General features: G+C 42.4%; 2 protein-coding genes across 2 annotated transcripts in view; both read right to left on the bottom strand.

Moving 5' to 3' along the window:
* LOC309545982 (matrix metalloproteinase-18-like) overlaps positions 1-24,992 on the bottom strand; it is a 320,845-nt gene that overhangs the window by 242,583 nt on the left and 53,270 nt on the right. The gene's annotated exons all lie outside the window — the stretch shown is intronic.
* The window catches only part of LOC309545987 (matrix metalloproteinase-18-like), a gene marked incomplete at both ends in the record, with an annotated part of 30,592 nt that continues 29,495 nt past the window's right edge, over positions 23,896-24,992 (bottom strand). The window contains one exon of the mRNA XM_082245452.1: positions 23,896-24,035. Coding sequence (XP_082101578.1) covers positions 23,896-24,035 — 140 coding nt within the window. The remainder of the gene's footprint in view (positions 24,036-24,992) is intronic.

The following is a 24,992-nucleotide window of genomic DNA, read 5'->3' as shown; positions in this document are numbered from 1 at the left end:
GCCAGGATCAGCGAAGAGTGACCCAAAAAGAGGGCAGGTAAATAGAACAGGTTTGTTATTTAAGACTAAAACAAAAACTAGACTTTACAATCACTTTAAGGCCCCTTTCACACTTGTGCGACTTGTCCTGCGATCTCAGGACTGCAAAATCGCATGACAAGTCATTCTCCATTATCGCCAATGAGTATCATTCATATCTATGCGACTTGACCACTTCAGCCCTGGAAGGTTTTACCCCCTTAATGACCAGGCCATTTTTTGCGCTTCGACACTGTGTTACTTTAACGGAAAATTGCGCGGTCATGAGACGCTGTATCCAAATACAATTGATGTCCTTTTTTTTCCCACAAATAGAGCTTTCTTTTGGTGGTATTTGATTACCTCTGCGGTTTTTAGATTTTGTGCTATAAACAAAAAAAGAGCGACAATTTTGAAAAAAAAGCCATATTTTTTACTTTCTGCTATAAAACATTCCCAATAAAATTTTTTTAAAAATTACATTTTTTTATCAGTTTAGGCCAATTTGTATTTTGCTACATCTATTTGGTAAAAAAAAAAATCCTAAAAAGCGTATTTTAATTGGTTTGTGCAAAAGCTATAGCGTTTACAAACTATGGGATAGATTTTTGGACTTTTTATTTTTTATTTTTTTATTAGTAATGGCGTCGAGCAGCGATTTTTAGCGGGACTGCAACATTTCGGCGGATAGATCGGACCCCTAACTGACATTTTTGACACTTATTGGGGACCAGTGACAGTGAATACAGTAATCATTGCTAAATATTATGCACTGTTACTGTATAAATGACTTGAAAAATTTAGATTTTTAAATTTTTTTTATGTATTGGGAATATTATATAGCAGAAACTGAAAAATACTGCTTGTTTTTCAAAAAAAAGGGGGTGCACATATTACACCAGAGGAGCCTCAAATCACACTAGGGGTGCCCAAATTATGTACTAGCAGTGCCAATAACATATCATCATAGATTTTCATATCATACTAGCGGTGCCCATATCACACTGGAGGAGCCCATATCACATAAAGTGCTCATATCAAACAAGAGGTGTGCCGCATGGGCACCTCCAATGTGATGTGCGCACCACTGGTGTCATATGGGCACCTTTGGTTTGATATAGGTACCAGTGGTGTGATATGGGTACCTCTGGTGTCATTTGGGCACTTCTGGTGTTATATGTGCAACCAAGGTGTGAAATGAGCAGCTACAGTGTGATATGGGCACCTGTTGTGTCATCTGGGCACCACTGGTATGAAATGAACTACTTTAATGTACTATGGGCCAGGGGTTGCCAGTGGGGGTGAAAGAAAAAAGAGCACCTCTTGTGTGATAAAAGCACTTTATGTGATATGGGCTCCTCCAGTGTGATATGGGCACCGCTAGTATGATATGAAAATCTATGATGATATGTTATCGGCACTGCTAGTACATAATTTGGGAACCCCTAGTGTGATTTGAGGCTCCTTTGGTGTAATATGTGCACCCCTAGTCTCAGAAGTAACTTATCAGGTGAAATGATGAGGCTGCCGCTGCTGACATCAGTGTTCAATCAATGTCAACATGATGTGTGCTAGTCTAGCATAATATGGGCACTGCGGTGTGATATGGTCTGGACACTTTTGGTGGGATTCGAGTACTGCTGTGGCCCATGTCACATCAGAGATACCTGTATGACAACAGAAGTGACCATATCTGATTGGAGGTGTCCACATCACATCAGTGTGCCATATTCACACCAGCAGTACCTGAATCGCACACAAGTGTCCAGACCATATCACACCGCAGTGCCCATATTATGCTAGACTAGCACACATCATGTTGACATTTATTGAACACTAATGTCAGCAGCGGCAGCCTCATCATTTCATCTGATAAGTTACTTCTGAGTTTTCATTAAAATTTAGATTGTACCTTAAACTCCAGTCTCCAGTCCTCCTAACACCTAAGGCACCTGTCTGATCTGATCCTGATCCTTCTTCACTCCTCGGAGTCATCCTCGAGTCCTCTCCTCAGTTGTCAGTCCTACTCCTCACATGCTGCAGGTGCTAACCGCGCTCAAAGTGGGTGGAGTGAAGGCGGAGCCAAACTGAAGTAGGCGGGGCCGGGAGGCAGCGGCACGGCAGCGTGGAGGAGCCGAGGAGAAAGGATTGACGTCACTGGTTGCTAGACGCCAAGCGGCTCTAGCAACCAGTGCTGTGTGGGCTCCGCAGCAGAGAGAGAGTGCAGGTGGCCACAGATTCGGATCGGATGCTGTCCGGTCCTCTGGATGATGACAAGATCCATTCCAGATGGTGTACGGCACGGGTCACTCACAGTAAGTGACACAATCTGAGTAAGGCAGTTAACAGTTCTGCAAAGTCTGGCCAGCAGTGCGCCCCTAAGCGGCAGTGCGCCCTAGGTGGCTGCCTAGTTCGCCTAATGGGAGCACCGGCCCTGCAGGTAATCCTTCTGGTAAGCAGACAGGATCCAAAACTATATTCTCTCTCTCTAGCACCTACCTAGGAGGGTGCTACATACAGTATATAGTACTGTTTGGTATTTTTTTTTTTTTGGAGGCAGCTACCTTTTTGTTTTTTTTTGTGGTGTTTTTTAATTTTCTTATATTCATATATTTTTTATCATCAGCACAAATGTTCATTTCATTTTACCACTACAATCATTTGTCTTTTAGGGAATATTCATTACACCCAGTGCTCATTTTTTCATTTCCAATAATTTTTATTGGATTTTTCAAATCAAGCAATAACAGATCAAACAGTACAATCAACACAAAAAGTTGCAATGTACATAAAACTCATGAGGGGAAGATCAAACAAAAGAGGGGTACAACAATTCTCGTTACATAAGGTTAGCCATGTAACTGTTCCCATCACACAATGATCCACAAAGTTCAGAGCGGCCGGCCACCAACATGGCACCCCAGAAAGGTGCGTGCTGCCCCCGCCCCCCCACCTGACCTCAATCACTGTAGGGCAAGAGGATGAGCGCCACTGCTAGAGCTACCCCTAACCCAATCATGGCTAAACCTCAAGAGGAAGAAATCGAGAAGAGGACAGAAAAGGAAAGTAATAGAGAAAAGGAAGCAGCTAAGAAAAGAAAGAGACAGGAGTCCAAGAGTGAGCGGATCTGTACAAATATTGCTACGCTAAGGGGTCTCAGGCATACCCACAGTGCTCATTTTTTTTTTTGTACATCCAAAAACCTCTGTCTGCCTCTGGGGGCATGAGCGTACACTTCTCCTGTATCCTCACCATAACCCGCTTACACCCCGGAGACCCTAGTCTGTAGTTTGGTGCTTACTTAAGCCATAGAAAGATAATATTATTCAGGGTGTCTACTAGCAACTAAATGTTTGATTTATTTCTTTGAAACCATCCTGATTTATTCTGCGATGTCCATCCCCTTTCTCTTTGTAGTCTGTTATTTTTTTTTTCTGATATTTTATGATAGATCTTGTGACCCGTTTCTAAAAGAAAAGGGTTGTAATAGCAGTGTTTTCTAGCAGTCTCATGTAACCTTTCTCCAGTCTACTGGGTTGATTTACTAAGGGCAAATTGACTGTGCACTTTGCAAGTGCAATTGCTCCAGATCTTAGTAAATGAGTTAAAGGTTCACTTTGCCAAAAGTACCCAATCACGTGCCAGGAAAGCTAAAAAAAAATGAATAAACAGAATTTTTGCTTGCGCATGATTGGATGATGGAAGTCAGCAGCGCTTCTGCTCATTTACTGAGCTCTAGAGTAACTCCACTTGCAGAGTTTGACTGCACTTTGCAAAGCGAACAGTCTATTTAACTTTAGTAAATCAACCCCTATGTGTCCAGAAGTATGTCTGCAGTCTCTGACCATCTCTTGTAGCATTCTCATAGTCTCTGACTATCGAGCTTTGCATGTCTGCAGTCTCTGACAGCTTTCTGTAGCAGTGTGTTAATGAAATATATGTGTGGCCCCTTTGCTAATTTTAGGACTGTGCTTAAAACTTCTATTTTACTTCTATATAGTAACTTGTTTAAGCCAGTTGACCACCACTAGCCTTTATCTTCTAGATTGTAAGCTCTAACGAGCAGGGCCCTCTGATTCCTCCTGTTTTGAATTGTACTGTAACTGTATTGTCTTCCCCCACACTGTAAGAGCCGGTTCACACTATTACGACTTGCCAGGCGACTTGGTCAGCCTGGCAAGTCACGCACCGTCGGGTCCATTGAGTAGTACAGGACCGGTTCTAATAGGAGCGACACAAGTCGATCCGACTTAGAAAAAGGGTCCTGTACTACTTCGGGGCGACCTGGAGGCGACTTGCATAGACATTCATTAGATGAAGTCCGTGCAAGTCGCGCCGAAGTCGCGGTGCACGCGACTTCACAGGTCGCCCCCGAAGTTGGAGCGACCTAATGTGAACGGGGACTTACTGTTGGCGCAAACTGTTGGCGTTATATAAATCCTGTAAAATAATACTAATATTTGGACATGTTTTGTTAGCTAAACAAGCGCATTTCTATCTGCTTCCACTAGATGTCTCCATTTGACAGCAAACTTCTGCCACTTTGCACAGTATCTACTGCAGATTGCTTCAGAACAAAAGCAAAATAAATCATTACAGTTTCATTTTTAAAGTGACATTCTTGTAATATATGAAAAAAAAACTTCATCATGCAAAGACAATAATTAATACCTACCTGTCCTGCTGCCTACAATGCATTCGGAAAGTATTCACAGCACTTAACTTTTTCTATATTTTGTTATTTTACAGCCTTATTACAAAATGGATTAAATTATTATTTTCTTCAAAATTCTACTAAAAGTAACCGATAATGACAATATGAATGGAGTTTGTTTAAAATCTTTGCAAATTTATTAAAAAGTAAAAAAAAAATCACGTAAATATTCGCAGCCTTTGTTCAATACTTTGGCACCAACTATGCCTCTCCTATTGCCTCCCCCTTCGATGAGGTGTGCTCCTCTGCAGCAGCCTATTGGCCCTGCTCCAGGAATCCTCTGGTGTGTAGAAAGGCGGACGGGGAGGGGCAGTGCTTGGTGCATATGGTGTAGTGCAGAGCATGGGCGTCCACAGAACTTTTTTTGCGGGGGGGGGGGGGGGGGCAACATTTTAAGGTCACCCATGCTCTGCCATTTTTCAACAATGTCATGAAGGGGAGGGGCTAAGGCATTATACTTATTTTGAGTATTTATATTTAAAAAACAAACAGCAGCATTTATTTTTAAAGCATTTGTTACCTAACAAAAAAAAAAGAATTCTAATAAAGCATGTTATACAGCACAGTGCTTTGCTGTGTAATTTGGCCCCTTCTATTACCTAAAATACCTGGCTGATCCTCCTATCTGTAAACTGACCACGGTATACCATGACTGCTAAGCCCTGGCACTGTGGTCCGTTCACGATCCGCAGCCCTCCTGTCCTCCTCTGTCCTCTCTCCCCCCTCCCTCCCTGCTTGTCTGCTCCTGTGTCAGTGACCACCCCCTTCCCTCCTGCTGCTGTAGTTTTATTTAAAGTTTTATTTAAAGTTACATATCCTGTCTACAGTCTGTTTAATAATCTTGTGTGCCCCTGTGCCTGTGTTTTATAAAAATAAGCCATTCTTTACAAGTTTTCAGAGCGCTGCTCACGTGACCCGCCACCTCTCACACCCTCTCCCCCTCCCCTCCTCCTCCCCTCCCGACGGACATCAGTGAGGAATCCTCGGCCCACCCGCTGCAGGCAGCTGTCAGACGAGGAGAGGAGAGAGCTGACGGGTCACGTGAGCGGCACTTGGCCCTCTGAAAACTGGTAAACTACGGCTTATTTTTTAAAACCCATACACAGGGCCACAAGCACACAGGATTATTAAACAGACCAGACAGGATGGTATAAAGTGGCTTAACAACCACTTGAACAGGGAAGTTGAGATTCCAGGGGGGGGGGACATTTGCCCCCCCTTGCCCCTACCTGCGGATGCCCATGGTGCAGAGGTACAGCGACCATTGGTGGACCAGCAGGATAAACTGAGGAGCAGCTGGGTGGCTAAGAGGAGCCTGATGATGGAGCCTGGATGCCATGGAGAGGTAAGGAAGATCCACCACTGATGTACATTGTACTGGGCAAGGGAGGGGGGGAGGTGTTGTGTAGTGGTCAGTGTAGTGGTTAGGTAGGTCAGTGTAGTGGTCAGTGTAGTGGTTAGGTAGGTCAGTTTAGTGGTCAGTGCAGTGGTTAGGTAGGTCAGTGTGGTGGTCAGTGTGGTGGTCAGTGTAGTGGTTATGAAAAATCTAAAATTAAAACCCGCGCTAAAGAGTATAGTGAAAATATGGAATGTAAATAATACTACCTGCAGCAGCTGTACACTTAGATAAAATGTAGACTAAAGGAATAACAATATTAAAACAGCGCTACCAGGTGTATAAAGGTGAACACCCTAAGGTGCATCTGTGCAAAATATCTTATAAATTATTCTAAATACTGAAAAGGTGCTCATGTAAGCAAATGTTACAATGCTGTGCTAATAAATAAATACATAAATTCTTAAAAAACACAAATATGTATAAAGTGCCAAAATGTGCAAAAAATTTAAATCCTGTGCAGTCCAAAATAGTCCACTTAAAGTGCTGAAAAAAGGTGCCAAGTGCTTGAAACAGGCCCTCTTGGGGATCCACTCACCAGATTCTGGTAATTCACAAGCCTTTAGGAATATCAAGTAGACACCTCCAAAAATAGCCTCCAACCTCTGATAAAATAATGCTATGAGACTCTGTGTCCCCAGATGGACAATGGGAATAAGCCTCCAAGAATTCCTCCGAGAGAAAGCTCTGCATATGTACCCTCAGGCAAGAAGAGAGGAAGGAGCCAGAAATAGTGAAGCCCGTAGGTGAATTTTTATTCAAAAAGAATAAAATACTACTTACAAACAGACGAATAGTTTAGGCATATAGAAAGTCAGTTTCCACGATTTTCCAATGCATTTCCGGGTACGCTGCCGGCACGCGTTCCAGGGTGGTTCTGTCCCAGAACAAGAGAGCTACCCCGCCTCCACTGTCACATTGAAGAGTGGTAAAAATTAGGGATCGACCAATTATCGGCACCACTGATATATCGAGGGCCGATATGCACTTTCCCCGATATATCGGAATCGGCCCCTGAGGTTACCGATATTACCGATATTTCTGAAAATTTGTGTACTGGAGTGATGCCTGCAGCTAGAAGTATTTCCCCGGTACCGGTGTCCATAGCCGACAGTTGGCTGACTTGTAATGCCAACCGATGCGGCTAAGAAGCTGCTCGGCTGTCATTACAAGGAGCGGAAGGGGGACCTCCCCCCTCCTGCCGCCTTCCGCGGCTCGCCCGGGTCTCCCGTCCCACCGGGAGACTTGGGCATCCTACATGCACGGCCGCCGAAGATCCGATCAAAGCCGCATTGGGCTCTGATCGGGTCTCCATGAAAAAAACCCGGCAGTGATGTCATGACATCACTTCCGGGTACTCTGTGCCAAATTAAAAAAACTGACAGCATTCAAAACAGCCAAACTTGGCGTTTTGAATGCTTTTCAGTGCCGAGGAGGGGCTTGGGGTCTTTTAGACCCCCCCGATCCCTCCATAAGGAGTACCAGTGACCGCACCCGATATCCAATGACCAAAATATTGGTATCGGCATTAAAAAAACGATACCGGTCGATCACTAGTAAAAATACCATTGTTAAATGTTTCAGTTCCCACTGCAGCCGGTCTGAGGTAAAATAATGTGCAAAAACGTGTTAGAAATTGGAAAATTATAAATAAACTCATATGTTATTTAACATGCTTTTTTTGTGAAATGCGCAAGTTTAACACAGATAATTGTGTGGTATTTAACTCTTAGTGAAATGAGCCCTAAGCCACTTATGCAGCTGAGATTAGAGATGATGTGATCACTTATAAAACAAGAAAAAAGGTACCGTATTTTCGCGACCATAAGGCGCACCGGATTATAAGGCGCAGTATCAGTTAACGGTAAATTTTCAAGCTATTTTCATATATAAGGCGCACTGGATTATAAGGCGCACTTTTTTTTTTTTGCAACTTTGATTTATTGCCGCGGAAACTTTTCTTTGTCTTCTTTGCAAGACGTAGGTCATCTTCTTGCTTTCTCCACTTGCGCATCATGGACTCATTAATATTGAATTCTCTAGCTGCAGATCTATTTCCATGTTCTTTTGCATGGTTGATTGCTTTCAATTTAAAATCTGCCTCGTAAGCAAGTCTCCTTTGTGGAGCCATTTCAAAGTCACTTTGGATTTACAGGATTTCTGATTTCTGCTTCAAGTTTGTTGCTGCGCAATGTGAAACAGAAATTGTTTTGAGATCCATTCAATACTCAAGGTTCATATATAAGGCGCACCGGATTATAAGGCGCACTGCCGGTTTTTGATCAAATTTTAGGATTTTCCTTATAGTCCGAAAAATACGGTATTTATAATGTTTATATACTTTAAATCTCTAGTGCCTCCACCTAAATACTAGCGGGACTTCCCTATAGGACATTCTTAGGGAAGATAACCTACCCCACTCAGTAGTGCAATGTTTTCCTCTAAGCATTGCTGTAGTGTTTCAGTTAACCTTTTCTTCTTTTTTTGTCTGTAATTTGGTAATCTTGAAATGCACTTTGCTGACATCCCGAAGCACCCGTCTTGCAGTCACTCACATACTGTAAACTACATGTAAAAACATGCCACTACCAACAAGTTTCTTCCAGCCAGCAATCCGATTCAAATCTGCTCTGAAAATGTAATGGGCATAATTATAAAGCAGTAAATGTACCTTTCACTAACCATTTACTGATCGTAAATCAACTACTTAGATTGTAAGCTCCTTGAGGGCAAGGACTGATGTGAATGTACAATATATATAGTATGTAAAGCGCTGTGTAAATGAATGGCGAAACATAAGTACCTGTAATAAATAAATAAAATAACTAAACTATCATAACAATAGTAACAATAACTATCTCATTTAAAGTGGTTGTAAAACTCAGACATGCAGTATGAACAAAAAATATCCCTCTATAGTGTGTACTTGTCTCAATTAACAATTTCAGCTCCGGAAAATTGTACTCCTTCATGGCCATTTTTTGGTATTCAGCACTGTGCTACTTTAACCGCTTGCTGGGCAGCCGCCATAGTTATGCAGTGGCAGGTTTTTTATTTTTTGCGATATAAATAAGAAATAAAATGACAATTCATTAAAATTACAATAAAAACTATCCAATAAAAAAATAAAAAATCAATAATAATAATAAGTGTATATTAATTGGTTTGTGTGAAGGTTAAAACACCTGCAAACTATCTATATATACTAGCATTTTTTATTTTTGGCGGCGATCAACGACCTACAATGGGACTGGCAGAGTGTGGAGGACAATCTGACACTAACTGATGCGGGGGGGAAACTGACTAACTGCCACTGACATCACCAGTGACACTAATACAATGATCAGTGATTATACTATACACTGTCACTGTACAAATTACACTGGCTAGGAAGGGGTTAACATCTAGGGGCGATCAAGGGGTAAATGTGTGCCTAACTATGTGTAATGTGTGTATTACGGTCAGTGTTGGGGTAGTTACTCAAAAAATTTAACTAGTTACTAGTTACTAGTTACTTCTGTAAATTGTAATGAGATTACTTTACTAGTTACTGCATTTGAAAAGTAACTTCACTACTTATTACTTTACTTTCCTCTTTCTTAATTGACCGTGTAGAAGAAGGTACATGACACTCTTTCTGCATAGAGTTTATTGTATAAACATAGGCTTTGGGAAACATGAGAACAAAACCTGAAAAAACAGAATAAAACATAAAGTGCAACAAAAAGTCATAAACTTCATCCCTCTCTATTCTTCGAAATAACGATTGTATCGCACGGCTTGGGTAACGCAGGAAAGCGCGTTCCTATAGCCTAGTAAAGTAGTGTAGTTACCAATATTAGTATTGTAACTAGTTACGTTACTTCGTTAACAAAAAAAGTAATGTAGTTACTGTAATCCGTTACTTTGTAACTCGTTACCCCCAACACTGATTACGGTATGTGCTAAATATACTAAATGATCTCTAAGTTTAAGTCAGATAAACAGGTACAACTTACATAGAAGGATTTGTTTAACTACTTCAGCCTTGGAAGGTTTACCACCCCCCCCCCCCCTTCATGACCAGGCCATTTTTTGGCACTGCATTACTTTAATGGACAATTTTGCGGTTGTACGACACTGTACCCAAACAAAATTGATGTCCTTTTATCCCCACAAATAGAGCTTTCTCTTGGTGGTATTTGATCTGCCGTTTTTATTTTTTGCACTATAATCAAAAAATATAATAATTTTGAAAAAATATATATATATTTTTTGCTATAAAACAATAAATAAAAAAAATGTAAAAAATCTAAATTCTTTATCAGTTTAGGCCAATATGTATTCTGCTGCATGTTTTTGGTAAAAATAATCCCAATTAGCGTATATTGATTGGTTTGCGCAAAAGTTATTGCTTTTACAAACTATGGGATAGATTTATGGAATTTTATTTTATTTTTACTAGTAATGGCGTCGATCAGTGATTGGTAGCAGGACTGCGACATTGCGGTAGACAAATCTGACACTAAGTGACACTTTTTGGGGACCAGTGACACTAATACAGTGATCAGTGCTAAAAAAATGCACTGTCACTGTACTGATGACACTGGGAGGGAAGGGGTTAAGGTCAAGGGCTATCAAAAGGGATAAATGTGTTCCCAGGGAGTGCTTGCTAACTATGTGGGAGGTGCTTTGACTGGGGGGGGGGACAGAGATCTGTGTTCCTGCTTAGCAGGAACACAAGATCTCCATTTTCCCCTCTCACATAATGGTGATCCGCCTTTACATACGTAGGCCCCCATTCTCCCTCTCCCATGAACGATCGCAGGGTTGGAGCAGGTCGCTGGTGGCCTGTGCGTGCCCCAGACCCAGTGCATGAAATTACGTATAGGTACGTCATTTCACGCAGGAGGACCACCCTACCGCAGTATATCTGTGTGGGGCGGTCCAGAACTGGTTAGTCTCTGTGTATCACCAAAGACCAGTCATTTCACTTGGTATATGTTAGCGTTTACAATAGTGATTGTCCGATATTGGTTTTTCTTGCCGATACCGATACCGATATTTTGCCCAATGCACATCGGTATCAGCCGATATTGGCCGATATTTTCATACAATAAAAAACATTTTTTTTTTTAATCACTTGACAGCTACTCTTGTGGAGGGATCTGGGGGTCTAAATGACCCCAAACCCCTCCTCTGCACTTAAAAGCATTCAAAATGCCAAGTTTGTCTGTTTTGAATGCTTTAATTTTTTTAAATCTGGCGCCGAGTACCCGGTAGTGATGTCATGACATCACTTCCAGGTTTTTACATGGAGACCCAATCAGAGCCGAATGCGGCTTTGATCGGGTCTTCAGCGATGGGACAGGAGACCCGGGCGAGCCGCGGAAGGTGGCGGGAGGGGGGGGCGTCCCCTCCTGCTCCTTGTAATGACAGCCGAGTGGCTTCTCAGCCGCATCGGTAGTCATTACAAGACAGCCGACCGTCAGCTATGGATGCCAGTACTGGGGTGATGCCTCTAGCTGCAGGCATCACTCCGGTACAAGCACTTTCCGAAAATATCTGCAATATCGGTCGCCTTGGTGGCCGATTCCAATATATCAGGGAAAGTGCATATCAGCCCTCAATATATCGGCTTTGCCAATAATTGGTCGATCCCTAGTTTACAACCATTTTAAAACACATTCACCAGGAATATTCACCTGCAGCAAACGTTTACCTGAATTACGGTAAAAAAAAATAAATAAAAAAACCCCAGATTGACCTAACCAGGTGTCGATCTCCTTTTTCAAAATAAAAATATATATATATAGGGTTTAATAACAAGTGTGTTTGGAAAACGGGAAGTAGTGAGTGAGAGGTTCCAGAAAGTACTATTCTTCCCGCCAAAGATATCAGATCACTCAGTTATTTTATACAAGTTAAGTTGAGAAGGGTCAGAAGTTCTGGAGTCTCTGCAAGTATTAAACACTTGACAGATGTTCTGACTCAGAACATCTGTCAAGTGATTAATACATGCTGATGGGCACTGATAAAACTTGCTGAGATTGCATTCTGGAAATGTCCACTCTGTTCCTCTCTCTGCAAAATGATAGGACTAGGGATTAATAAGACATAAAGACACAGAAATCAGTATAAACCATATCGCATCAAAACAACATACTTTGCTGCTCTTTTGATCCCATGTTGGGTTAGCGCCCCTCTGACCCTCTATCGCCAGGAGAGGAATTGATGGCAGATCTTCTCAAAAAAACCCTGACCTAGCTTCTTACCCTTTACCTCTTTATCCCAAATGCCACATACTTGCCTTTAACCACTTCAGTACTGGCCACTTTCAGCCCCTTCCGGCTCAGTCCAATTTTCAGCTCTCAGCCCTGTTGCACTTTGAACGACAGTTGAGCAGTCATACAACACTGTACCCATATGAAAATCTTATCATTTTTTTTAGACAGATAGAGCTTTCTTTTGGTGGTATAATCACCACTGGGTTTTTCATTTATTTATTTATTTTTGTTGCTAAACAAAGAAAAAAAAGACTGAAAATTTAGATAAATACATGTTTTTCTTAGCTTCTGTTATAAAATGTTGCAAATAAATAATTTTTCTTCTTCTAATTTTTCACTGATGTGCGCTGATAAAGTTACACCGATGGACACTGGTAGGCTGCACTGATGGGCCCTGATAAGGCTGCACTGATGAGACTGCACTGATGAGGCTACACTGATAAGGCTACACTGATGGGGCAACACGGATGGGCACTGATGTGGCTGCACTGATGAGACTGCACTGATGAGGCTACACTGATAAGGCTACAATGATGGGGCAACACGGATGGGCACTGATGTGGCTGCACTGATGAGGCTACACTGATAAGGCTAAACTGATGGGGCGGCACTCATTGGGCAGCACTGATGGGCACTGATGAGGCTGCACTGATTGGTACTGATGATATTGATAAGGCTGCACTGATGTGCACTGATGAGGTAGAACTGATGGGCACTGATAAGATGCACTGGTAGGCTCTGTTTATATGTGATCAGCTGTGATTGGACACAACTGATCAGACGGTAAAGGGCCGCTGTGACTGGCCCTTTACCCTGATCTGTGACACAGAACTCACCCGATGCGTTCCCCAGAGGGTTCTGGGAGGACAATAATGGACACCCTCCCAGAACTGAATGACTGCGCTGTAGCAGTCTTTTGTCCCCCCTTACAGCAGGATTTAAATGCTTGTTTTGTCTAGGGGAACAAACTAAGCAACCATACTTTCCTCATTACACTCTTCTTCTTTCTCTGATGACCCAGGATGTGACTGGGTCCTAGCTGTCCTAGACCTAAACCTGCATTGCATGTGATGCAAAGTGCCTATAATGGGCAGAGCAGTGTAGGAATGTGTCTTCAGGGGACATGTTGGGCAGCTGAAAGGAAGGCTGCAGAAACAAAGGAATAAGGTAAGTATTATTGCCTATTCCTATGACCTAGAATAAATGACCTTTGCATTGCAGAGGGAAGGTGACTACCACAAGCATTATTTTTTAACTGCTAGAGTTTGGGTTTAGGAACAACAATTCTGTATATTTGCCGTAAAGAACCTGTTACCATCGGTAAACCATTAGCTGATGTCTGTGTATGCGTTTATTAAAGAGTCTGTCAACACCACAGCAATAAATTCTTCAGGGATCAGTGCTTCTGACTGAGCTGATGATGTAAAGCTACTTTTATTGTATCTGTCTGAGAGCTACTAAGATCTGCTTCCCGTATCAGATAATCATCCAGTTAGGGGAATTTATGCTGATTGGAAAATATTATTCATGGATTACCAGAGGCTAGATATCGTAGTGATATTTGTATACAGAGTGACTGTTTCGTTTGTATAAGGCATATTGCCCAACACACTGCACAACACACTATTTACAAAGAAATAATATCATGCCTAAGGCTAGAAATAGACAGACAAAATTCTCATGGAGAAAAACAGATGGCAAAACATCCGCTTGTCCCCAAACCTGCTTAAACCTGACAAGATCTTCTCTGTAACTTGGCCAACAGGTGAAAGTGGATCACTGCAATTAAATCACTTCCTTCCAGTGTTCTAAATGAGACGAGACGAGACGGACGGATGGACGGAGGGGGGGTTGGGTTAGAAGGATCAGCCATGCTGTAAAGAGATTTTAGTAGGAATTGTAAAATCTTAATTAGGATAATTAAAATCTTAATTAGGATAATGAATGATTTTGATGGTTAGAGACCCAAATAATGGGAAGATCTAGATGGCCCAATCCTCTCCTGATCACCAGTTGGACAGTAGGATTGGTGCAGTATTGGAAATATATCACAAATTGTTCAGTAAGGTGAATGAAGGGTTGTATTTACTAAAAAAACATTCATAGGGCCTGTGCCAAGGGCAACAGAGTTAGAGAGGAAGCTTCAAGATCCAACATTTATCAATTGTTATGACTTTTACCTTTTTGCTTCCCTCTTCTATCCACCTTTGCACATTTTTGGGTAAATTAGGTAAGAAAGTTAGAGAGGGAAGGGTGTGCAGGGGATGAAGGAAAGCTCCTTAAAGTTCAGAAAGCATGAGACTATTACCATGAAATAATAACAAAACTCAAGGGGGCAGGGCTTGTACTGTTCTGGAAATGTCATGGATAGGCAACGCCTATCCTCATAATAATCACTAATTCCAAATTAATAACTACTGCCGTAGGGCGTACAACAGGCAAAAACAATACACTCAGCACCTTTCCAAATAACTGTTCCGTTTATTAGACGCAATTGAATTTTTTATACACATGATGATTGCGTAGGTATCACATTAATATTACAATTGTACTTTTATGGTAACAAGGATCATAACATAGGCAGGCTAATTCTAATCAGGACTCAAAAGAATGCAAACATGTAATGAAAACATTATTACTGTTGTGTGTACAATGAGTACAGTGTGAAATGCAAAGACAAACATACAAAATAGAATACAATAATATATAAATTTTACAATTTCCTTAACAGTACTAAATGGCTTCATCCACCAGGTGTGCCTAGGGCAGCATAATGTCCAATTAAATTCCTGATGAGTATATGTACACTGCTCAAAAAATGAAAGGAACACTTTGAAAACACATCAGATCTCAATGGGGACAAATCTCATTCTGGATATCTATACTGATATGGACTGGGTAATGTGTTAGGAACAAAAAGATGCCACATCGTTTGATAGAAATGAAAATTATCAAACTACAGAGGGCTGAATTCAAAGACGCTCCGAAAATCAAAGTGAAAAAATGATGCAGCAGGCTAGTCCATTTTGGTGAAATTTCATTGCAGCAACTCAAAATGGTACTCAGTAGTTTGTATGTCCCCCACGTTCTTGCATGCATGCCTGACAACGTTTGGGCTTGCTCCTAATGGGACAAGAAATGGTGTCAAGGTGTATTTCCTTTGAGATCTGGACCAGGGCATCACTGAGCTTCTCAACAGACTGAGGTGCAACCTGGCAGCGTCGGATGGACCAAAACATAATGTTCCATAGATGTTCTATTGGATTTAGGTCAGGCAAACGTGGGGAATATTCAATGGTATTAATTCCTTCATCCTCCTGGAACTGGCTGCATACTTTCGCCACATGAGGCTGGGTATTATCATTCACGAGGAACCCAGGACCCACTGCATCAGTGTAGGGTTTGAAAATGGGTCCAAGGATTTCATCCAGATACCTAATGGCAGTCAGGGTGCCATTGTCAAGCCTGTAGAGGTCTGTGCGTCCCTCCATGGATATGCCTCCCCAGATCATCACTGACCCACCACCACACCAGTCATCAGATTGTGTCAGGTGAGTACTATATGGTAATATGTATAATGGCTTATTTGGCAATATAGCTGCTTTTTTCTACTATCATGTTGACTCCTTTAGAGCCTCCCCATGATTCAACTTTAACTTTAACTACATACGCCTCCTATTAATATACATAAAGTGTTTTATTGGCTACCTTCTACCTGGCTCCCACACTCGCCCAGGAGACCGCCGTCTGGCGCTGTGGCCCCATCTTGCAGATGATTTGGCCTTATGGTGGATGCAGCTCCACCCTGTTCATGAGAAGGGGTATATAGTCTGGGAATTTTGCCAAGGTTTTTGGTAAAACCTTCTTGACTGTGGCAACAACTTATAAGCTATTGCTGTGTTTTATCATTTTATCATGTTTGTACCTATCTGTATATTATCTTTTGCTTTATATTTTCTTCATAGATCATACTTCTCGTCAATACTATTCCTGAAGAAACAGTTATCTCGCAAAACATGTGGAGTGTAAGATATGAGATTGGAAATCTATTGATTGAGGACCCCTGCCTTAGAGGATACCCCACTCATTATCCAATTTCTCATTGAGGAAGTGTGATTTTGTTCAAACTGTTATGCCCCTATGGGGTCTCTTTGATGTACTGTCCTAAGATGTATCCCCTATGTACAAAGGGGTGATTTGTAAGCTGTATTTGGTATAATAAACTTATGTATATTAATTCTTTTTTTTTTTTTAAACTTTTTGTACTGTGGTTCATACAGTACCATGAAAGTCCTAAGTGCCTCAATCCCATGTTTTCTCGATACTTGTTATTATAGGACGTAGGTACAATCATCCTTTGTTATGCATGTAGCCAACTCTATATTATGGGTTTACTAAATCGTTTTGTTGCATTATCAAGTATATCTAAAGCTAAATCAGTTTTTTTTGGATAGAGGAGAGAAGTATTAAAACCACAATTTTTTGGCCTTCTGTGGCTTATTAGAGCTGTGTAGACTCCACAAGAAGTGAGAGAATATCTGAGGAAGATCCCCTCTTAAACAGTTGGCACCAGAACAAGTGTCACTATTAAAGGACTTCCCCTCTATTCCTGTTCTCGTGGCTTACAATTAGAACAGTTAGAGAGAGTGAATCTTCTTAATAGATGCACAGAGATCAATAAAAAATAAAAACCTAACTGGAGTTCTATCTGTTTACTACTCAAATAAAGTTATTTAAAAGTTATATTTTAATTGGTCATGGTCTGAGTAATGGAGGGGTGGCGGGGGTGTTCCCGTTTCTTACATACTTTGTGTCAAAAGCAGTAATGGAAGTAACTGCGTTTAAGTAAACGGCGTTACTTAACGCAGTTACTTTTGAGGGTAACGAGTAATCTAACTGACTACTCGTCCCCTCAAGGTAATGTCGTTGAAATTACTTTGGCTGCGTTACCGCAATTACATCTACCGCCACTAGATGGCAGTAGTTGTAATTGTAATTCCCCCTCTCCTCTATGACCGCTGTCTGCGGTACAGGAAAGAGAAGAGGAGGAGACTCAGACAAGGATCGGCTCAGCTTACCAGCTACAGCGTCAGAGTAGAGAAGGCAGCTGCATTTTGAAGTGTCCAGACAGTTCAGCAGTCCAGACAGGAGGAGGACGTGCAACACGTGCTTTACAACAGGTGTGTGCTTGGGGGGGGGGGGCTCTGTCTCTGGCTGCAGCACATACATCATGTATGTGCTGCAGTCAGAGACAGTGCCCTCCCCCCATGCCATGTATGTTCTGGACTGCAGTCAGAGACAGTGCCCTCCCCCCATGTCATGTATGTTCTGCACTGCAGTCAGAGACAGTGCCCTCCCCCCATGTCATGTATGTTCTGCACTGCAGTCAGAGACAGTGCCCACCCCCCATGCCATGTATGTTCTGGACTGCAGTCAGAGACAGTGCCCTCCCCCCCATGCCATGTATGTTCTGCACTGCAGTCAGAGACAGTGCCCTCCCCCCATGTCATGTATGTTCTGGACTGCAGTCAGAGACAGTGCCCTCCCCCCATGCCATGTATGTTCTGGACTGCAGTCAGAGACAGTGCCCTCCCCCCATGTCATGTATGTTCTGGACTGCAGTCAGAGACAGTGCCCTCCCCCCATGTCATGTATGTTCTGGACTGCAGTCAGAGACAGTGCCCTCCCCCCATGTCATGTATGTTCTGCACTGCAGTCAGAGACAGTGCCCTCCCCCCATGTCATGTATGTTCTGCACTGCAGTCAGAGACAGTGCCCTCCCCCCATGTCATGTATGTTCTGCACTGCAGTCAGAGACAGTGCCCTCCCCCCATGTCATGTATGTTCTGCACTGCAGTCAGAGACAGTGCCCTCCCCCCATGTCATGTATGTTCTGTACTGCAGTCAGAGACAGTGCCCTCCCCCCATGTCATGTATGTTCTGCATTGCAGTCAGAGACAGTGCCCTCCCCCCATGTCATGTATGTTCTGTACTGCAGTCAGAGACTGCTCTAAAGTGGGATATATGGGGGGCCCTGCCTGGCCTGTTCTAAAGGGGAATCTATGTGGGAGCTTTGGGGACGCTGGCCTGCTCTAAAGATGGATCTATGGTGACCCTGTTCTAAAGAGGGATCTGTGCCATAGATCCCCCTTTAGAGCAGGGTCCCTTATAGATCCCCTTTAGAACTCGGTCCCCCTAGATCCCTTTTAGAACAGGCCTAGGGCCCTATAAATCCCCCTTTGGAGCAGGGTCCTTATAGATCCCCCTTAAGAGCAGGATCCCCATAGATCCCCCTTTAGAGCAGGGTCCTCATAAATCCCCCTTTAGAGCAGGGTCCCCATAGATCCCCCTTTAGAGAAGGGTTCCCATAGATCCCCCTTAGAAAGGGTTCCTCATAAATCCCCCTTTAGAGCAGGGTCCCCATAGATCCCCCTTTAGAGAAGGGTCCCCATAGATCCACCCTTAGAAAAGAGTCCTCAGAAATCCCCCTTTAGAGCAGGGTCCCCATAGATCTATGGGGACCCTGCTCTAAAGGGGGATCTATGGGGGCCCCTCCCTAAAGGGGGATCTATGGGGAGCATGGCCTGCTCTAAAGGGGATCTTTGGGGGACCCTGCTCTAAAGGGGGATTTATGGGGACCCTGCTCTAAAGGGGGATCTATGGGGACCCTGGCCTGTTCTAAAGGGGGATCTATGGGCACCCTGCTCTAAAGGGGGATTGATGATGACCCTGGCCTGCTATAAAGTGGGATCTATGGGGACCCTGCTCTAGTGTCCCAGTAATTGCATTATAGAACGTAATAGAACGCATTAGAACGTAATTGCATTATAGAATAGTAAAAAAAAGTCGCAGTTACTTTTCTGAGTGACTAATTACTTTTTCTATGTGGTAACTGAGTCAGTAACTCAATTACTTTTTGGGAGAAGTAATTTGTAACTGTAACTAATTACTTTTTTAAAGTAAGATGAGCAACACTGGTCAAAAGGTGTTGCTTTTTCTAATTTCAGAAACTAGGGAGTATTCATTGAAAAATGCTTAGGGTTCAGTCCCCCATTCGACCTGCTGTGAAGCAAACTGGATCTCAGTAAGACCTCCGGCAACCTAAAAAAACACAAAGCAAAAAATGGTCCTTTCCCTGCACCAATCCCTGGTAGAACACATATGGTAGTATCCCACCCATCTCCACCCAAGGGACCAGTCCCAAGCTAGGTTTACATGCACACAACAGCCTCTTCCTTGTAAAACTTGAGGAGTGAACTGGGTGGGTTTAGTATGCTGCCACAGATTGGCATCAGGAAACGAAAATGACAAAGTAAGTATGGTACAATTTTCTTTTTACCTGACGCCAACATGGTGGTACACATAAAGTAAACTAACTAGCTACCAAGGTGAAAAGCTTAAGCAAATCTTAATTTAAAATAAACTGAAGCTCCAGCCTTCCTGCCGAAATCAACTGTAGTGAGGGCTGCTGAGGCCATTAGTAGTGTTGAAGGAATGTGATATAAGAGGACCAGTTTGGCTTTCCTTCTTAACCTCTTTGTTTACACCTCTGCACAAGGTACCCATGTAGTCGAGATGCTTCTGGTCGAATGTGCAGCAATCACTCACAGTGGCATCAGCCCTGCTGTATAGTAGGCTCTTTGAATTAATTTTGGGAAACATGAGGTGTGCACTAATGCCTTCTACCCTTGTTAGCGTTTAAGAAGCTAGGTATAGTTGTTCTGACTACCTAAAAAACTGGGTTTGCAAGTGTGCTATTCTTGATCTAGATCCATTGGAGTAGTATTTAAGCTAAAGATGTCCAAAAGTATATCCACTGGGGGTTATGCAAACCACAAACACCAACAGACCTGAGACACAACCGCTATAGCTTGCTTGAGGTGTCTTACTCCCAAGGCTGGCTTCAAATGAGGTTGAATGTCCACCTGAAAGAATTGAAGTGAGACTAGAAGCCCAGGTTTTAACCTTGAATATCTGAGAGACAGTCTGAAGCCAAAAAGCTCACAAAACACTCATAGAAGATTTAGTAGAGTGCACCTTGTCAGGAAAGGATGGAACCTGATCCTTGGAACACGAGATTGGATAATAGTCTGCTGGATTACCTCAAGATGGTTGGACTAGGATCGGAAGCATCAGTACAAGGTCCATTTTGGAAAACAAAGAACAAATTATCTGTCTGAAAAAGAAGTAGAGGGTTGAGAGACAGACTCTCCAGCCCCAACCACATCCAATCAATAAAAATAAACTTCCTGGATAAGGATGTCCTGGTTGGGCTAACAGACAGAAAGAACTGGGTTTCAACATCACCTTGAAACGAATTGTGTCATATGCACAACCATGAAGGTTTCCTTCCCTGATAAGACCATCGGTCCAGACACATGTCTCGCAAAAAAGCAGAGGCTACAAAAGGACTACTTTAGATCCCATGGAGACAATAGGAGGAGCTGCAAGGGGGCCCCCTTTAAGAGGTTTCCTAATCAAGGAGTGAAAGGCCAACGTCCTCAAAAACAAAATAGAAATGGGCTGTTGTATGGGTGTCAACATTTTCTAACTTTGCACTGGTCGTGTGGGCAGAAGTGAGTGGGGCTACCAATATATGTGTGCTGCCATGTTGGTGCCAGGAAAGCAGGTTACACACAACCCTTTAATGGCACCCACAAGGCATGGACGAAATCAATAAAGAGTGAAAAAAAAAAACGACTGACTTGCATTTGCATCACACCTCAAGCGCAAGAAGCCATCTATGTTTCTTCATATACACTTGTTGTATTTCTTTTGGATTGAACTGGGGTTGTGTAGTATGGTCAGTTTAAGGCCCCTTTCACCTCCACTTACCGTTCAGAAGGGAGACGGAAAATGGACCGCCAGTCCATTTCCATCTGATCCTCTCAGATACAATCCAGATGAATGAAAAATAGGACCACCATTCATCTGGATTTTGCGGGCAGCTTTGGATCAGATAGCAGCAGGTATCAGCGGATATGTGTCCGCTGACATCAGCCGATCTATGGGGGAGAGTGCAAGGTCCGATCAGGTCCGCCTGAAAAACTGACAGGCGGAGCTGATCAGACAGCCCACGTGAAAGGGGCCTTAGTGAAAATTGTGCTCATTTATGAAATTGACCTAGCTCAAGTCAAGCAATTATTTACCCCATGATTTACAGTGGGTACGGAAAGTATTCAGACCCCCTTAAATTTTTCACTCTTTGTTATATTGCAGCCATTTGCTAAAATTATTTAAGGTCATTCTTCTTCCTCATGAATGTACACATAGCACCCCATACTGACAGAAAAACACAGAATTGTTGACATTGTTGCAGATTTATTAAAAAAGAAAAACTGAAATATCACATGGTCCTAAGTATTCAGACCCTTTGCTGTGACACTCATATATTTAACTCAGGTGCTTTCCATTTCTTCTGATCATCCTTGAGATGGTTCTACACTTTCATTTGAGTCCAGCTGTGTTTAATTATACTGATTGGACTTGATTAGGAAAGCCACACACCTGTCTATATAAGACCTTCCAGATCACAATGCATGTCAGAGCAAATGAGAATCATGAGGTCAAAGGAACTGCCTGAAGAGCTCAGAGACAGAATTGTGGCAAGGCACAGATCTGGCCAAGGTTACAAAAAGATTTCTGCTGCACTTAAGGTTCCTAAGAGCACAGTGGCCTCCATAATCCTCAAATGGAAGACATTTGGGACGACCAGAACCCTTACTAGAGCTGGCCGTCCGGCCAAACTGAGCTATCGGGGGAGAAGAGCCTTGGTGAGAGAGGTAAAGAAGAACCCAAAGATCACTGTGGCTTAGCTCCAGAGATGCAGTCAGGAGATGGGAGAAAGTTGTAGAAAGTCAACCATCACTGCAGCCCTCCACCAGTCGGGGCTTTTTGGCAGAGTGGCCCAACGGAAGCCTCTCCTCAGTGTAAGACACATGAAAGCCCGCATGGAGTTTGCTAAAAAACACCTGAAGGACTCCAAGATGGTGAGAAATAAGATTCTCTGGTCTGATGAGACCAAAATAGAACTTTTTGGCCTTAATTCTAAGCGGTATGTGTGGAGAAAACCAGGCACTGCTCATCACCTGTCCAATACAGTCCCAACAGTGAAGCATGGTGGTGGCAGCATCATGCTGTGGGGGTGTTTTTCAGCTGCAGGGACAGGACGACTGGTTGCAATCGAGGGAAAGATGAATGCGGCCAAGTACAGGGATATCCTGGACAAAAACCTTCGCCAGAGTGCTCTGGACCTCAGACTGGGCCGAAGGTTTACCTTCCAACAAGACAATGACCCTAAGCACACAGCTAAAATAACGATGGAGTGGCTTCACAACAACTCCGTGACTGTTCTTGAATGGCCCAGCCAGAGCCCTGACAGAGCCCCTGAGCCTCTGGAGAGACCTAAAAATGGCTGTCCACCAACGTTTACCATCCAACCTGACAGAACTGGAGAGGATCTGCAAGGAGGAATGGCAGAGGATCCCCAAATCCAGGTGTGAAAGACTTGTTGCATCTTTCCCAAAAAGACTCCTGGCTGTATTAGATCAAAAGGGGGCTTCTACTAAAGACTGAGCAAAGGGTCTGAATACTTAGGACCATGTGATATTTCAGTTTTTCTTTTTTAATAAATCTGCAACAATGTCAACAATTCGGTGTTTTTCTGTCAGTATGGGGTGCTATGTGTACATTCATGAGGAAGAAGAATGAACTTAAATGATTTTAGCAAATGGCTGCAATATAACAAAGAGTGAAAAATTTAAGGGGGTCTGAATACTTTCCGTACCCACTGTATAATAAACAATAAAAAGTTGTACTGATGTAAAAGAAAATTTATTTTAAAAACATATATTAAATAGAAAAATATCATAATATATAAGTTAACCTCCTTAGCGGTATTCCCGAGTGTGGCTCGGGGTGAAATTTCAGAGCCATTAGCGGTAGCCCCGAGCCACACTCGGGGTACTGCTAGGGAGATCGCTGGATCCTGGAAGAGAGGGTACTCACCTTGTCCCTGGGATCCAGCGATGTATCCCGGCAGTGTGCGGCGGCCGGATCTTCCTCCCGATGCTCTGTGCCCCGGCTTCCGTCTTCTGCGACGTGGCGCTCGCAGGGGGGTGGAACCGGCGGCAAATCCAAATAGTAAAACACAGCAAACACACTGATACATTACAAAATAAAATACATTGATATTAGTTTGCCCCCCAGTGCCCTTTCCTGCAGTTTTACTGTACTTTTTATGTATATATATATATATATATATATATATATATATATATATATAAATATATATACGTATATATTTCACGTATATCTATATATATATATATATATATAATATATGTATACATCATATGTAAATAGTTGGTTTGGGCTGCTCGTTCTTAAGAATTACATGCAAAATAATGGTACCGCTTTCAGCACCTAAAATCGGAAAGAATCATACCGCCAGGGAGGATAAGCAAGTAAATGTAAATATGAAAAATGCTTGTACACATGATTTATTTTATCAGCGCTTTCTTTGGGCTGACGTTTGCATTTCCACATTTCAGCCAGCTGTTGCTCTTTAGTAAACGGGTGACTTTCTTTTTAGTAGTGCTGAATTCATACTGTTGGTGACCATCAAAGAAATAAAGAAGTCCTAAAAAGAAGAACATGTATTTTTGTTATTTGTGTTTTTTGTTCTTTTTTAAAATCAATTAATTTCATATTGTTTGCTCATATCAGTCTCGATTTGGCGCTTACACAGCCTTGAGGATGCTCTGCCTGCCCTATGTGATTGGACTGAACTAATCAACATGCGCTAGTGTTAACACATGGGATGAAGTGGATGAGTAGCATACTCGAACACTAAAGCTGCCCATATATGGATTACAATTTGGCTGGCTCAGCAAGGAGCGGCCAAATTTTGATCCAATTATGGGCACTGTATTTGTACAGAAGTCAATCGACTTATGTACAATCACCCTGCTGGAAAATTCCCTCTTGATCAGTGCTGCAGGCTAAAGCCTGAAATGTTGGTCAGTGTATTCTGACAGCAGGGAAATCTCCCTGCTATCAGAATACAACACAGTGGGAGGATTCCCCCATCCACCTCGAATGTGTGGATGGGTGAATTGGGTCATTTTTTTTTTTTTTTTGATCTGATGGCTTAACAAAAAAAAAAATGACCTACTGCCTGCTTTAACCAAAAGTAGAGGGTAGACTTTCATTACTGACAGTTAAATGGAGCAGAGGTGAGTATGTGCTGCTGGTGGATCATTAAAATATATGTAAAACATGTCAATTAACTTATTTGTTCCTCTATTTGTTTACTTTTGAAAAAATCATGTTGATTCTGACAGAAAGAATTGTCAGCACAGGAAGTGAGTTACTGGCCTGATGCCTGATAAAAGAAATGTCATGCAGCCACCATATTCAAGGACTGGTAATTTGTAATATATTATTTTTTTTTTTTTTCTTGAGTTTAAATAAACGTTAAATAGAATCTGTTGCTAGTTTAAGTTCATTTTAAGGTAAACCTAGAAGATAAGACTCACCATTCTTCTCAAAAGGAAATAATTATAAACAATGGGACAAATTTTTCTAAATTCCTTCT

The sequence above is a fragment of the Pelophylax lessonae genome (assembly GCF_965119305.1).
Source record: "Pelophylax lessonae genome assembly, chromosome: 2".
Lineage (NCBI taxonomy): Eukaryota > Metazoa > Chordata > Amphibia > Anura > Ranidae > Pelophylax > Pelophylax lessonae.
The sequence above is the reverse complement of the archived record's forward strand: the minus strand, read 5'-3'. Positions and strand labels throughout refer to the sequence as shown.